This window comes from Chenopodium quinoa, unplaced genomic scaffold, assembly GCF_001683475.1.
Source record: "Chenopodium quinoa cultivar QQ74 unplaced genomic scaffold, ASM168347v1, whole genome shotgun sequence".
Lineage (NCBI taxonomy): Eukaryota > Viridiplantae > Streptophyta > Magnoliopsida > Caryophyllales > Amaranthaceae > Chenopodium > Chenopodium quinoa.
Genome location: NW_018745687.1, coordinates 53,506 through 68,152, shown reverse-complemented (window position 1 = coordinate 68,152; position 14,647 = coordinate 53,506). Strand labels below are relative to the sequence as shown.

General features: G+C 31.7%; 1 protein-coding gene across 3 annotated transcripts; it reads left to right on the top strand.

Annotated features, from left to right (window-relative positions):
• Positions 1 to 942: 942 nt before the first annotated feature.
• Positions 943 to 13,387, top strand: LOC110718335 (probable serine/threonine-protein kinase DDB_G0282963). Of its 3 annotated transcripts, none has more exons than XM_021897167.1 (6): positions 943 to 1,155; positions 1,394 to 1,505; positions 8,147 to 8,746; positions 9,360 to 9,795; positions 9,900 to 9,977; positions 13,017 to 13,387. In XM_021897167.1, exons 3-6 carry the CDS (start codon positions 8,157 to 8,159, stop codon positions 13,068 to 13,070), a joined length of 1,158 nt encoding a protein of 385 aa, XP_021752859.1. In that variant the 5' UTR covers positions 943 to 1,155; positions 1,394 to 1,505; positions 8,147 to 8,156; the 3' UTR covers positions 13,071 to 13,387. The 3 variants fall into 3 exon arrangements, with proteins under 3 accessions (XP_021752859.1, XP_021752858.1, XP_021752857.1); XM_021897166.1 differs by having other exon boundaries at positions 1,349 to 1,505; XM_021897165.1 differs by lacking the exons at positions 943 to 1,155; positions 1,394 to 1,505 and adding an exon at positions 6,229 to 7,550.
• The last annotated feature ends 1,260 nt before the right edge of the window (positions 13,388 to 14,647 follow it).

Here is a 14,647-nt window from a genome sequence, read left to right as displayed (position 1 = left end):
CAGTGAGAAGATTCACATAATTGATAATAGAAAGCTTCAATAACATGTGCCTATATCTGAGAAATATGTTGACCATCCACAAAAAATGGTAACTCAAATTTTACTCAAATTGTATAAATTGAAAACGGTATGATAATAATTTTGTATGTATATTTCAGTTAAAAGCAATGGCAGAGTATATGATATCATTGGGATATGAGGATGCAAATCGGATTGAGAACTATAAAGTAGTCTAAGAAAAGATGAAGTGGAGAAGTAATAAAGATCACACCAACTGTGGGGTTTATATAATGAAGCATATGGAAACATTTACAGCTGATCCTAAAGAGCAGAGTATTTGTGACTTGAAGGGAAATAATGTAAGTGACTTTGAGACTTAAAGGCAAAGAATGTTCATTTTCATAACAATGAATAAACATATTAACATTATAATATGTTTGAATAACAGATAAACCAAATCAAGAAGCTAAGAATTGATGCTCAATTGATGCTCTTTCAAGATAACACAGAAGCTAGAAACAAAAGAAGAGGAGCAAGAATATTTATGGAAGAGTAGTTAACTATAAAAGTGTCATTTCATATATTTGTCTATTTGTGAATTGTTAAATGATCATTTACATATACAGTAATATTTTTTTATAGTGTGTAAAAGACATATTAAGTTCATATTTCTTAATATTCAAATGACTTTGTTTATGAAATATATATTTTCATATGTTCATTAAAGCAGCATATACTACATTTTTTATCAAATGCAGCGCCAGGAATAGAGCTAATGCCACGACTTCATTCAATGTCGTTGTAATAGATGACAATAGTAGCATGTCCCAGCGTAATTGCTTCTCCCTAATACTACGACATATGAAAGACCGTTGTACTAGGGTAGTCTAATGCGACAGCCTATGACTGCAAGCCTGGCCCATGTAGCGCTTTAATTTTGTTGGACATTTCTTTTTTCGCGCTGCTCTTTTGGATTTTTACCTAAACCCTAGATCTTTCCTCCTCCTCCTCCCCCTTCCTCTATCTCCTCCAATCTAGATATTTTCTTCATCCCGCCTCTTTTACGACCTAGTTTCTTAAATCATTCTTCCCTCAGCTCTTCTAATTAGTTTTCTCTTGGAAGATGGATTTTTGTTGGATCATTGCTTGCCTAAGGTAAATCCTCAATTTTTTTCTTGTTTCTTCTCTTCTCTATATCATTACCGTTATTGCTTGAGGCTTTCTTTGCCTTTCAATTTGATTAATTCCAAGTTTCATGAACTCAATTTTTTTTACGGTGCGTAATTTGATTTTGTGTTTCTTAATTTTCCATTTAAGACTAAAATGATTTAATGAAATCAAATTTTAGGGGTTTGGGGATTTTTCTCAGTGAACCGCGATAATGTTTCCACAGGATTTCGAAAAGGCTAAAGATTAGTCAAATTGTTGCTGCTCCTACTTAGAAAGATTCTACTCCAATTCGATTTGTGACTCAGCTTCAATCTCCAAGATCTATGTCTGGACAGGTATGTTTATAAACTTGATATTTACTATTAAAGTCTAGTTTATTCGTTTCTTTTAATTCAAAATATATTGATTTTAATAGTTAAATATTATCAAATGATTAATGTTCACGATTGGTTACATTGGTTGATTGTTGTTATGGTAATAGACCAAATTAAGTGTTTTTATTTTTTGCTATTCTGGTTACTGATAGTTGCCTAATTGGTATTAAAAATAGGTGTTATTGTTAAATATCCTTTTTAGATTTTTGAAATTATTTGCTTCAATTTTTATTTGGGTTGAAGTTTTATGAGTGTGTTTTGTGGGTTGTTTTTTCTCTTGGTATTTTTTGTTGTTGCTACTGCCTTGATTCAATAGTGGTTGTTGCTTCTTAGTTTTTTTTGTTGCTACTGCCTTGATTCAATAGTGGTTGTTGCTAAGCTCATATTATACCGTTCCTGGTTGCTGCTCTGTATATTTTCGGTGGTTGGTTATGGTTATTCAGTGTTGTTATTGCTATATGTTGTATGTTGTTGATGATTGTAGTGTTTGCTGCAACTTGAAAGTTCAAGAATTGGAGCATATATTGCTATGAGATTTTTTCTTAAATTTGTATGTCACAAAAGGATATCTTGAATCGCTGCATTGAGTGTCTTTCAATCTTTCCTCTTTGTTTAAATTTGTTGATCTCTTAAATTCGACCTTTAGGCATCATTTAAGTTTCTATGCCATGGTCACAATTTCTTTTAGCTTGTTGTCTTCGTAATATACAAATCAACCTTAGATTTACACTTGTATTAAACCAGCAAGTCACAATGTTTTTAGGTGGTTGGCTTGTTGATTTAGCTAAAAACATTTAATTAAAATAATGATATCTTAGGCTATTGTTTATTATGCTTGGTTGAATGTTTATTTTACAGACCTCTCACATTATGCAATTGGGTCTAATGACTTTAGTCAATATTCACTTTCAAAATGCGTCCTTTGTTGTCAGAATATTAATTAGTATTAGTAGTTAAGTAGAGCATAAGTCAACTAGAGCTGCATTTGAAGTTTTACGCATTTGGACTAATGAGAAAAATAATTGCATATGACATTTTATGCATTTGAACTCAATTTGATTAGTGAAATGTCACCTAAATGGAGTTCCATGTTAAAGATGCATGAGTAAGTAGTTGGCACATGAAACATTGAAAATATTACAAAAAAGGAGAAATGGCTAAACCGTAAAGATATTATAAAATTGTTTTTTATAATATCTTTACGGTTTAGCCATTTCTATAATTAGTATTCTAATTTCTACAATGTTTCATGTGCCAACTACTTTTTATAATATAATTTTTGAAAATTTTTGAAAATTGGTATTCTAATTTCTTACACAATTAGTATTCTAATTTCTTACACAATTAGTATTCTAATTTCTACAATGTAAAATTTTTATAATATCTTTACGGTTTAGCCATTTCTATAATTAGTATTCTAATTTCTACAATGTTTCATGTGCCAACTACTTTTTATAATATAATTTTTTAAAATTTTTGAAAATTAGTATTCTAATTTCTTACACAATTAGTATTCTAATTTCTACAATGTAAATATAATTTTTGAAAATTTTAATCCAATATAAAATAAATATTTTTCAAGAAACTATAAAATAAGAATAAAAATTACATAAATAAAACTAAAGTTTGATAAATTAAAAAAAATGTTGATAATAATTTTTATAGCAAAAATATAGTAATATAATTAATTACTTGGAAAAATGTATGTTAATTATGAACTATATAATCATTAAAATATTATGATAGTCATATTTCAAACGACCACTATAGAATTTTCACAAACTTATATTTACTTAGTGTATATTAATAAATTTCTTTTTTTTTACTCAGTGCATATTAACAAAAATGATTAGTTTTAACTTTGAATTGTTTTTTTTTTCTTACAAAGTGCATATTAATAAAATTCTTTTTTTATTATTGAAAATTCTGATTTTAATTGTATTATAACTATTATTATTACCTTTGACATTAGGTATATGCACTGTGTGAAATTAGGTTTAGGGAACCGTGGCATTAGGGTATGCACCGTGGCATTAGGTATAGGAAACCGTGGCATTAGGTATTATAGCTAATGCCACGGCAATAATATTGTCGTTGGATTAGGTATTGATCTAACGTAACGGATCATTGATACTGTGGCATTAGATGTCATATGTCGTTGCATTAGACCTACTGCAACGCCAGCAAATGTCACAGCACATGGCCATTGCAATAGGCCTAATGCCACAGATTTTGACGCCTAATGCAACGGATTAGGGGGTTGCAATAGGTCAAAAATGTAGTATTGATAATATATTCATTACCAGAATATTATATGTATGTAGTTATGTTTAATTGCATTTTATAAATGTTCATTAAACATTTTTTACTTTTAAAAGGCTTTTAGTGAAATGTTAATTACCATAAGAAAAAATGATCATTAACAAAATATAATATGTTCATTAACATCAATTATAAAAAATAAAAACTATTAACCTCAACCAAGAGTATATTAATTCAAGATAACAATTTCTTAATTGTTTTTTTTTTTTTTGCCAACCTCTTAGCTACAATAGTATCAAATAAAGCTAAAAACCTATCATACTTATAAGAAACTTGTTTGCCACCATGACAAATGCCTTGAACATCTCTTGAAGGAGCATTTGAAAGAGCCTGAGAATTTGAAGAAGATGTGACAGTTGCAGAAACTTCAACACTTCTTATAGGTGGTTGACAAAATTGAACAATTCTTGCAACCCTTGAACGAGCTTGAACATTTCTTGAAACTTGATCTTAAACATTTCTTGAACGAATTGAATCTTGAATAGTACATTATTTGAAACACTTGAATGATCTTGAACAGTAGAAACACCTTGATCATTTCTAGCAACATTTAAATCCTTCTCCTATTTACAAAATATTTCCAATGATTAACATAAATGAACATTACCAAAAGATTAAATGTACAATTATAAAAAATAAAAAATAAACGTGATATGAGAATATATTTATATACTTATACATACAACCTTAGCAAGGGCAGAAATATCTTTATCAAAAGATGTATTGCATCCAAAAGAACTTACACCAGGATCCTATAAAAATATTTATACAATTTAGCAACAATATTAAACATATTTACAAAATAAGGATAATTTTAAAATAATAATTAGAATTACTTGCTCAAAACCTTTAAAAACACTTTCATCATATTCCAAATGAATTTCTACTACAGGAGCTTCCTTCCTAGCAAACTAAAGAAAAATACAAAAATAAATAAATCATAAAACAAACTTGATCATTTAAAGAAACATAAATGAATATATGTTATATAAAAAACAAATTTATAATATTAACTTAGAAGGTGGGTTTTTCAAAATTATCAGCTCATTAGGATCACACATACAACTAGCATAAGTAACTGAGAGTCCATTCTCATCCACTTCCTAAAAAATAAAATTTGATCATAAGTATAAAACTAAATGATCTTATATAAAACATAATATGTTCCACATTACCTGAACTCCTACTTGACCTTTAGCCCTCATGTAGGGTGTATATAAAGACTTTCTCTTCATTACCCCTAGCTTTGTTACATGCCTTTTCAAGTACTCTTAGGGCGAACATTTCTTTCACCAGCAAGCTTCTTTTTGGGAGGACTATTTACTTCATGGTCAACGATTTCTACTCCTTCAGCAGCCTCATTGAAGTTAATTGTACCCCTAATACTCTCAACTTTATCTTTTAAAATGTTGAAATAACAGTCAACTTCTGCTCTTGCAGTCAAAGAATTTTGGCAGCTAGTTATCAACTTCACAAACTTCCTTAGTGTTTGTGACCTCCAAACACTAAAAGATACAATATTTTTTTTCATAGAAGGTTCATCATTGGTATGAGTACACATGGCAGCCTTTGTCCAACGCTTAACAATATACTCATCCGGAATCTTAGGTACACAATTGTAGACACCTAAAAATGTCTCCCCAAAATCAAACCCGATGATGAACAACCTTTCATCGCCATTATTGGTCGGGATGATTATTTAATCTTTGGAGTGATTAAATCCATGTTCAATCCAATACATTTCATAAACCAACCCATTTCCTAGCTCATTTCCCTAAACCATAACTTATTTTCCTCTTTTCGTGTCAACATCGCAAAACCGAGAGAAACTAATTTTTTTGGTATTATAATTTTGATCAAATTATTATTTTGTTGGATAGTAATTGAAATAAGATTTTCAACCATATATCATAATCCCAATTCCGATTTAAAAGGAAGAAGATATGAGCAAAACACTAAACTCGGCCCAAAACTGACACCTTTCTACTAAAACGGCCATATCTTAAAATATACAAATTATATTGACCTGATTCTAATTGGGTTGAAAATTAGACTTGATAAGATTTTCAATAATATATTATATGCCTTATTCCAAGTTACGGATCAAAAGTTATGATACTTGTAAAAACTGGAATTATCGCGCAGCAGCTAAATGCCGCGACGCGGCAAATGCTGACGTGTCACGTGGCATATTGCCGTGAAACGGTGCCTTTTTGTGTAATTCTGCCTTTTCTCACACGTTTAATCCACCGTGTCACGGGAATATTTCCGCACCACGGGATTTGGCACCGTGTCATAGTGTAATTTCCCGTGTCACGGTGCCCATTCCATGACACGGGGCTGTTCCGTGTAATTTCCGCGCACATTTTTTTTACCGTGACACGGTGTACTGTACCGTGCCATGGTGGACACTTCCTTGTCACGGTACATGTGCCGTGTCACGGAATCTCCTCGTGTCTTTTCCGCGTAAACCCTTCACTCCCGTAGGTCAAATATTTCCTGCGTCACTCCAGTTTTTCCCGCGTCACTCCAGTTTCCCCGTGTCACGGTATTCTTTTCCATGTCGCGGTGTTCTTTTCCGTGTCACGACAACCTTTTTTAGGGTTTTTAATCTTTTTAGGGTTTCGTTTGTTCCCTCTGCTCATTTTCCCTATAAATACCCCCTCCTTTCTACAGTTCGCGGCACCAAATCCTGCTCTCTTTCTACAGAGGGGTGAATTGAAGATCAGAAGAACAAGGAGAAAGAGGAAAAAAAAGGAGAAAGAGAAGATAAAGGGAATGACGGCTAGGGAGACTAGGAGAGAGAATATGGAGGTTGGAATTAAAACCCTGACTCTTAATGATTCAGCATAAAAAAAAAAAAAAAAAAAAAACTCACGGGTCAACATGTACTCGCCACTCTCACAGGTCGGCCCATGACCCGACCCGAAGACTTGGTAATTATCCCGAGTTAGGTACCCGGCCCGCTAATTTCAGGAAAAAATAAAAAAATATCCGGTAAAATTAGTCGGGACAGCGGGTCATCAAGACGGATCAATCGGGTCGGGTATTTTTGAACACCCCTAGAGAGTAGGGAACAGTGGCTGAAGGGGGTTGTAGCCAAAAAATTTCAAATTGACCGTGCTAAGTTTAATAGCAACCATAACTGAAAGCCCAAATACGAGACGAACCATCTTCTAATCCAACCAAGAGTTGGACCCAAAAATAGGAATATTGCAATGAATAAAATGAGTTTTTTAAAAACGGGCTGACGTTAACACTAATCAATACTTGACCCTATGAAAATTGAAACAAGTAGAAAGGGCATAAATGACCAACTACCACAACTTTATAATGCTTCGTAGTTGACAACACTATACCCCCCCTCTGCATCATCATACTTAAATCGTCGCCATTTCTGAAACTCAAGCTTCTCTTTCTTCTTCTCTCTATTTCTCTTCACTTACCTTACTTTCTCTCTCCTCCCTCTGAAACTCCCACAATTTAACCCCTTGAACTGAGATTCACGACTTTGCTACTATTTTCGTCCTCAAATTTTGAATTATTTTTGTAGAAATATTCAAGGGGAAGAAGATCTTTGATACTATGAATGAATTCCTTGTCTCGATACACGATTCATACTCTTGTCAAATTGTTCACATGTTGAAGATCTAATGTCGATTTCGGCTTCGTTTAATTTATAATGTAATGCTTACAGTTTTTCTGTTTACTTTCAAATTTTTCTCTCATTTTAGTTTTCATTCACTTTGGTAGTTTAAGAGATCTGTCAAATTGTTGGTGTTCAAAACAAGAAATTATTCATGGTGTAACAAAATATTTGAGTAGTATTTATTTTCATGGTTTTTTCGTCTTATTATAATTTCATTTTTTTTCCTTATTAGTTGGTTTAGTTGAAGCTCGTTTGTTTCTCAAATTTGCGGAAATTACAACTACCAAATTGCTAAAACTTTTCAACTTTTTAATGGATTTTTTTCCCCCCTAAATTTGTCATTTTTTTTTTATGACAAGAAATTTGTCATATTATTATTTAGCAGTATGTTTCTAATTGTATGTTTTGTAACTGAATTGGCAAATTTGAGATCGATTTTAAGATTTCAGAACAAATTAAATTATAAGTATAAGGTGAAAAAAATTCAAAAAAAAAAAAAAAAAAGTTGTAACTACTGTATAATTTCATTCTATGTTGCAATTTTACAATTGGATCTTATAGTTTCACCGGATCTTACAAGATTATCTCGCCCAACAACTCAATATAATGAATACATATATTTTTTTTACAGGTATCAGACAATGAGCCCAGATAATTTGGGTTCAAGTAGCATTAGAAAATCAAATACAAATAACTTCAAATCAAGTAAAGAAGATCATCAAAACGGCGGCGGCGAAAACGGAAGAATAGCAAATATTGTTACTGTGACGACGACTACAACATCAACTAGTAACAGTTTGGAAGGAAATGGAGTAATACACAAATCTCCTCCAAAAACAAATCAACAAAATGAAAACAATCACCACCACACCAACCACCATCACCACTATGCCGCATCGAGTTCTTCAGTGGTCAATCCGAGCCATGAAAGCAGCCCAAGTCGAAGTAACGCCTGCCTCGGCGGAGGCGGAAGTAGTGGTGATATGCTGCTACAATGGGGTCAGAATAAAAGATCGAGGTGTTCAAGGACAGAAAGTCGGTCCATGGTTAGTGTTGTATTGGACAAACATCATACAAGTAATAATAATCATGTAATGCCACCTCCACATCCAAATTCAATTCCAACTCTGCCGTCTTTGCCGTCCACTTCTACTAGTAATGGTAGTAGAATTGGTGGTTCTACCAGAGTTCGACACCAAGGATTACTCTATAACAAAGATACCAAAAATAGGTATTTATTGTTTGATTTCTTTCATTCATTTTTCATAATCAGAACTTGGTTTTGAATTGATTTGATAATAAGGGTAATTTTCAAAATATAATTATCAGTTTCTTAGAAAAATATTTAATGGGTTTTTGGTTTATTGATTCATCTTGTACACTCTATTATTGCTGGATCTAATAATTTTTTATTTTTTTTGTTAGAGGAGATTGGTGATTTACTGACTATTATACCCTCTTAAAAAAAAGAGTTTTGTTATAATCTATTCTATTATTATTATGATGGGGTAGTGGGCTTATTGGGTATATAAATAAAAAATACTCTCCGTTGTCAGCAATTGAGGGAGAAGGTTAGGGTGTGATGTATTCATTGTAGTATCTTTAGTTATTTACTTTGTTTATACCCTTTTTAACCCTCTACATGTGGATAAAAATAAAAAAGACACACTAATCCTAATCACTGTTTTATGTTCTTTTTTCTTTCTTAGTAGGATATATATATATAATATAAGTATATAACTTCTCCTGTAACCTGTAATTTATAAATTGTTGCGGCCAACAGTCTTAAACAAATTCTGCTGTTAAATTGTTGTTGTTGTTGCTGTTGTTGGTGTGATGCATAGGAACTTGGTTGATCAAATGGGTACACATAGCGCGTTGCCGTCGAGGAATGGCGGTGGTAGTAGCCGTCCGATTTCTAGATCTACTGTGGGGAAGCGATCCCCATCTTGTACCGAGAAGAATGATAAGAAGGTATCATCTTCTGGGGCAATTAGGAAAGTGAAATCAGATGATTCTTTAGCGCCCCATACAAGCAATGGAAATCATCATGTTGAATTAGCTCATGTAGACCATGAGCACGGTGGTGGGGGTGCCGCCTCGATGGCACGGTCTCCGGTGGCGGACACCGAAAAAGGAGGTAATGAAGTGGTTGAATGGCCAAGGATTTACCTATCACTTTCAAGAAAGGAAAAGGAAGATGATTTTTATGCATTGAAGGGTACTAAATTACCTCATAGACCCAAAAAGAGGGCTAAGGCTGTTGATAGAGCCCTTCAGGTAATTCAATTTGTTTCTTGTAATTGGAATTAATTAATTTTGAATATTATTAATTTTAGGATAAGCTTTCAATTTAATTGCTCATTTTTATCTTGTGGTTCTAGTATTGTTTTCCAGGTCTTTGGCTCTCTGATTTGACGAGGGCAAGATATGAAGTTAGAGAAAGAAAGAGTGCCAAGAAGGTAAAGATTGTTTTTTTTTTTCTTTTCTTTTCTTTTTTGTTGTGCGGCTGCTTGTTTGTTTAATACACCCGTGAATTGTGGGTAGTGACCAGGTCTTTATTGCTTTCTTTGAATATCAACTAATTAAGAGAGCTTTGGGTTGTTGGATTTTAAGATAATACGGAGTACTTGTATAGATTATAGATATATTTGGTTGGATGGCCGAACTATCTTTGGTCAGATAGTCAGATGGAGTGGATGCATAATATAGAGTGATACAAAGTACTTGTACTTCTTTCTCCCTTCGGATTTAGGCCCGTTTATTTCACCTTAAATAATACGTACTACTTTCGGTCCAAATCACTCGCAACTTTAGAATATTTTATATCTCACAAATAATACCCCAAAGTTGCGAGTAATTTGAACAAGAGGTAGTAGTAATATTAAGTAAAAATATTTTCAGTTTAGTAAAAATAAGTTCAATTTATGGCCTGTTTACATTTACTGAACTGAGCTAAACTGAACTGAACTGATTGGAGTTGAACTGAATTGAATTGATTGGAGCTGAGTTGAACTGAACTGAACTGAACTAAGCTGAAATGAATATTTTATGAGAGAGGGAAATTAGGAGCTGAACTGAACTGAACTGATTGAAGCTGAAATGAACTGAACTCATTGGAGCTGAACTGAAGTGAACTGAAATTAAATAAATATGATTAGACCCTATAATTTCAGTTCAATAAAAATAAGTTCAATTCAATAACAATAATTTCAGTTTCAATTCAGTAAAATTAAGTTTAGTTAAGTATAATTTAGTAACTATAAAGAAGAATTATAAATAAAAAAATAATAAGTAAATGTAATTTCATTTCGGTTAAATTAATTTCATTTCAACAAAAATAATTTCAGTTTAGTAAATTAATTTTAATTCAGTAAAAATAATTTAAATTCAACAAAAATAATTTCATTTTAGTAAAAATAATTTAAGTGTTATTTTTAATTCCATTGTGACTAATTTTAGATGAAGTTTATTTTATTAAGGGTTGTTCGAGATTTGTTGAAACATATTTTGATGTATGGCAATTTTGATTTTAAAATACGAGTAGAAGTTTTTAAAAATGAACTCTATCTATTACGTGCCAATTAAAGAGTAAGCCTCTAAATTTTCCTCCCTATCTTGGCTATCTATTTAATAACAAATAATAAAATAGAACATGCTTACATCATTTGTGACACATGTTAAATTATCATTAAAAAATTTAGCGCCAACACAATATATGATGTCATCGTTTTTTTTCTTTTTTTTTGTTATTTTACTTGAATATTTTTTAAAAGTACATTGTATAGTTATTTTTGGAAAAAATAATGCAATATTATGTATACTACTTTTGAATATTTTCAACACAATTAATCAACAATAATTTTTTTCTCAATTCATTTTTAATAATTTGGCCTTATTATTTCATTTTTCTTATACATATTGCATTTGTATATTTCATATAAATTGCCTCATTTTTTTTTATATTATATTAATTATGGAAAATAACATGCCATTTTTCTTTGGACCCATGTAATAAGTTTAACACCTGTTCAAAATATATATATAAATATATAATGAGAAGGTTGTTATAATGAGAAAGATGAGAAGAATTTTATATGCATTTTTTTTTTATTGAATGTGCAATTTTTTATAATAAAATGTGCAAAATAAAAATCTGATTCAAACTCGTGGAGTAAATTCTTTCTCCGACACTCATCTCCTCAAGCTCTTTCACTCTCCTCCTTATCTGCATCTCTCAATCAAAAATTTCCTCATTATCACCACCATTACCACCGCCAAATTCCACCTTCTCTTCCATCATTTCCATTCACTTCATTGCAAAAATATTTTACAGTACGTGTTCGACTTCTTCGAAAAGTTTACCATCCCAAGAGATGAAACTCACTCTATAATTGAAACTCCTCTCTCTTCGTTAAAGCCTAAACTCAAAACGATTTCTGGTGATTGAAAAGTACATTCGCCGACAACGTCAATTCTATCCGTAAAATATGGTTTCTAATCTAATGTCGTAATTAGCATACTCACCAAATCAAATATCCAAATTATTTTCTCTAACTCTATATCTAAATCAAAAGTTAGACATTGAATAAATTTAATAGAAGAGAAAGAAAGAGACAACACATAGGAAAAATAAAACTAAAAAACTGAATGTGCATAATTTTTTAATTAAATATGCGTAACTTTTGTACTAATGTGCATAATTTTTTGTCTAAATGTGCATTTTGTTGGAGCATGAAATGTGAATCGTTAGATGGATTTGTATGGTCAAGATTCCTTCTCATTTTTCTCATTTTAAGATCCTTCTCATTGAATCTTATATATATATATATATATATATATATATATATTATATATATATATATATATAAGTTTAACAAGTTATTATTAATTGTTCTCACTATTTAAATTTATATGCAACCGTCACTGATTATATCTCACCACATAAGCGTTGACTTAGTAGTAAGAAATATGAATAGGACTTTTTGTTTTAAGGTTAGAAGTTTAATCCCTATTAGTCTACTACGGGCGAACCCAGTTCAGAACTTAGGCAACTTATCTTCCCTTCCTAAAAAAAGGGGTGTTAATGAAAAGCAAATATGCTTAGAGATGATGGTGTTTATGTTTTAATAATGTGTTTTGGCATTTTTTGGATGATATTTTTTTAATAGGGAAACCAAATGAGACTTCACAACATCATTATCAAATATGTTGCTGTGGTTGTTTAAAGTTTTAAACGTATACATTTCCTACATTAAGGTTCTCAAGTATATCCTTTAAATTATACAGACCCAATTTGCAGCAGTTTCTTACAGATTACACTTTTAACTAAAATTTCTCTTCAATGTTAGCTCTAGGTTGGCATAGTTGTGGCTATGTTAGCACTAAGCACAGTTTGAGTAAATACCAATAATTTTTCGTTTAACGCTCTTTTCTTAATTGGCTAATCTTGGTTAAAACACAAATTTGGCGGGTTTTGCTAAACTCTGAACATCTTGCAGCCAAAACGAAGGGGATTGAAAGGACTAGAGACCATGGAAAGTGAATCAGAGTAGAATGCAAGATGAAGCTTCCTCAGATCAATGACCGCCCTTTTTGAAGAAACTATTGCCCCCAGCAACCATATGCTTTAATATATTTTGAGAACTATAGCTTTTGCTTCTCTCAAGTATGAGCTCTGTTCTTCAGTTTTCCTTTAGATGGGGAAGGGTGGCGCCTAGTATTTTGAGTTCCTTGACAAGGTCTAGCATTACGGCAAGTAAAGCTTCACCTCGAGGATAAATATATTGAAAAGAATGTAGAGGGTTTTAGGGATAACCCAGCTTGTTGTAATGGTAAATTTGAAAATGGATGAGAAGGAAAATATCAAATATGTGCCTTCTTTGTTGATCTGTGTACAGATCTTTATTAAAAATGGTCAGTGAATACAAGAAAAAAAATACTCTGTTGAAAATTTCCTAAAATTCTACTGTATGTGCTATGTAATGTGTCTCCAAAGAAAAAAAAAAAGTTCAATAACTAATGACCTAATGTAGAAAGGCCTACATGAACAAATTCATCCTAAATCATTAGTTCAATACCATTACCATACCAACCAAAGAAATATGGTCAAATTAGTAAACTTTAAAGGAAAAATTAATAACAATAATTCAAACTTTAGGTTGTCTTCCAATATTAAGTTCAACTTTGATTAATTTAAAAATAAGTCTTAACTTTGAAATTTATTTTTCATAAATGGGTATTTTTACCTATGACCCGTCAAATAGGTTATTAATTAACTTATACGGAGTACATAATTAACTTAAATAAAAATTAACTTAATTAATAACAAAATTAATAACCTTAATATTAAATTATAATACAAATTTAATAAATAATTTTTTAGAAATTGAGGTATCGAGTTAGGTAGTCCTAGGTTTGCAGTGGGTGTCGACTAGGGTGGAGGTTTTAAGGGTCCGATCAACTAAGGTGGAGCTGGGGGGTAGAGGTTTCACCGACGAGGGCAGGGTGTTGGGAGTGGGTGGGGGTTCGTGAATGTTGGATGTGTAATTTGCTAGTCGAGATAGTATTTTTGGGTTCAGGTATGGGCTGGGTGGAATCGCCAATTGGGGTTCAGAGTAAGAGGGTTTCGCGGGCAAGGGTGGGGGGCTGGATGGTGTTTTGCCAGTACGGATAGGGGTTGGATTCTGGTGGTGGCTAGTTGGGTAGGGGGTGGTTCGTCAGTTAGAAGGTTGGTTGTTTCTATTTTTTTTTTTTTTTTTGGTTTTCAAAATTAGTTAATTGTGTTCTTTAGATGTTAATTAGGATTTAATTTAATTACACTTTTAGAAAAAATAATTAACACAAATCTCGCAGATAATGTTTTGACACATGGAATATTAACTTGTTATTAACTCATATAACAGGTCATAACTTAATATTTGAATAGTGACTATAAAGGTTGACTTATTTTTTAAATAATTAAAGTTGAACTTAAAATGAAAGATCCCAAAGTTCAACTTTTAAGGGATTGCAAAAATTTATTTAATCATAAAAAAAAAATGTTTCAAACGGTGGTATTCCCTTTCTAGTAGCCTCGTAGAGTCGTAGCTACTTTAGAATTTGCTAATGTATAATTGTAGAATTCGTATAG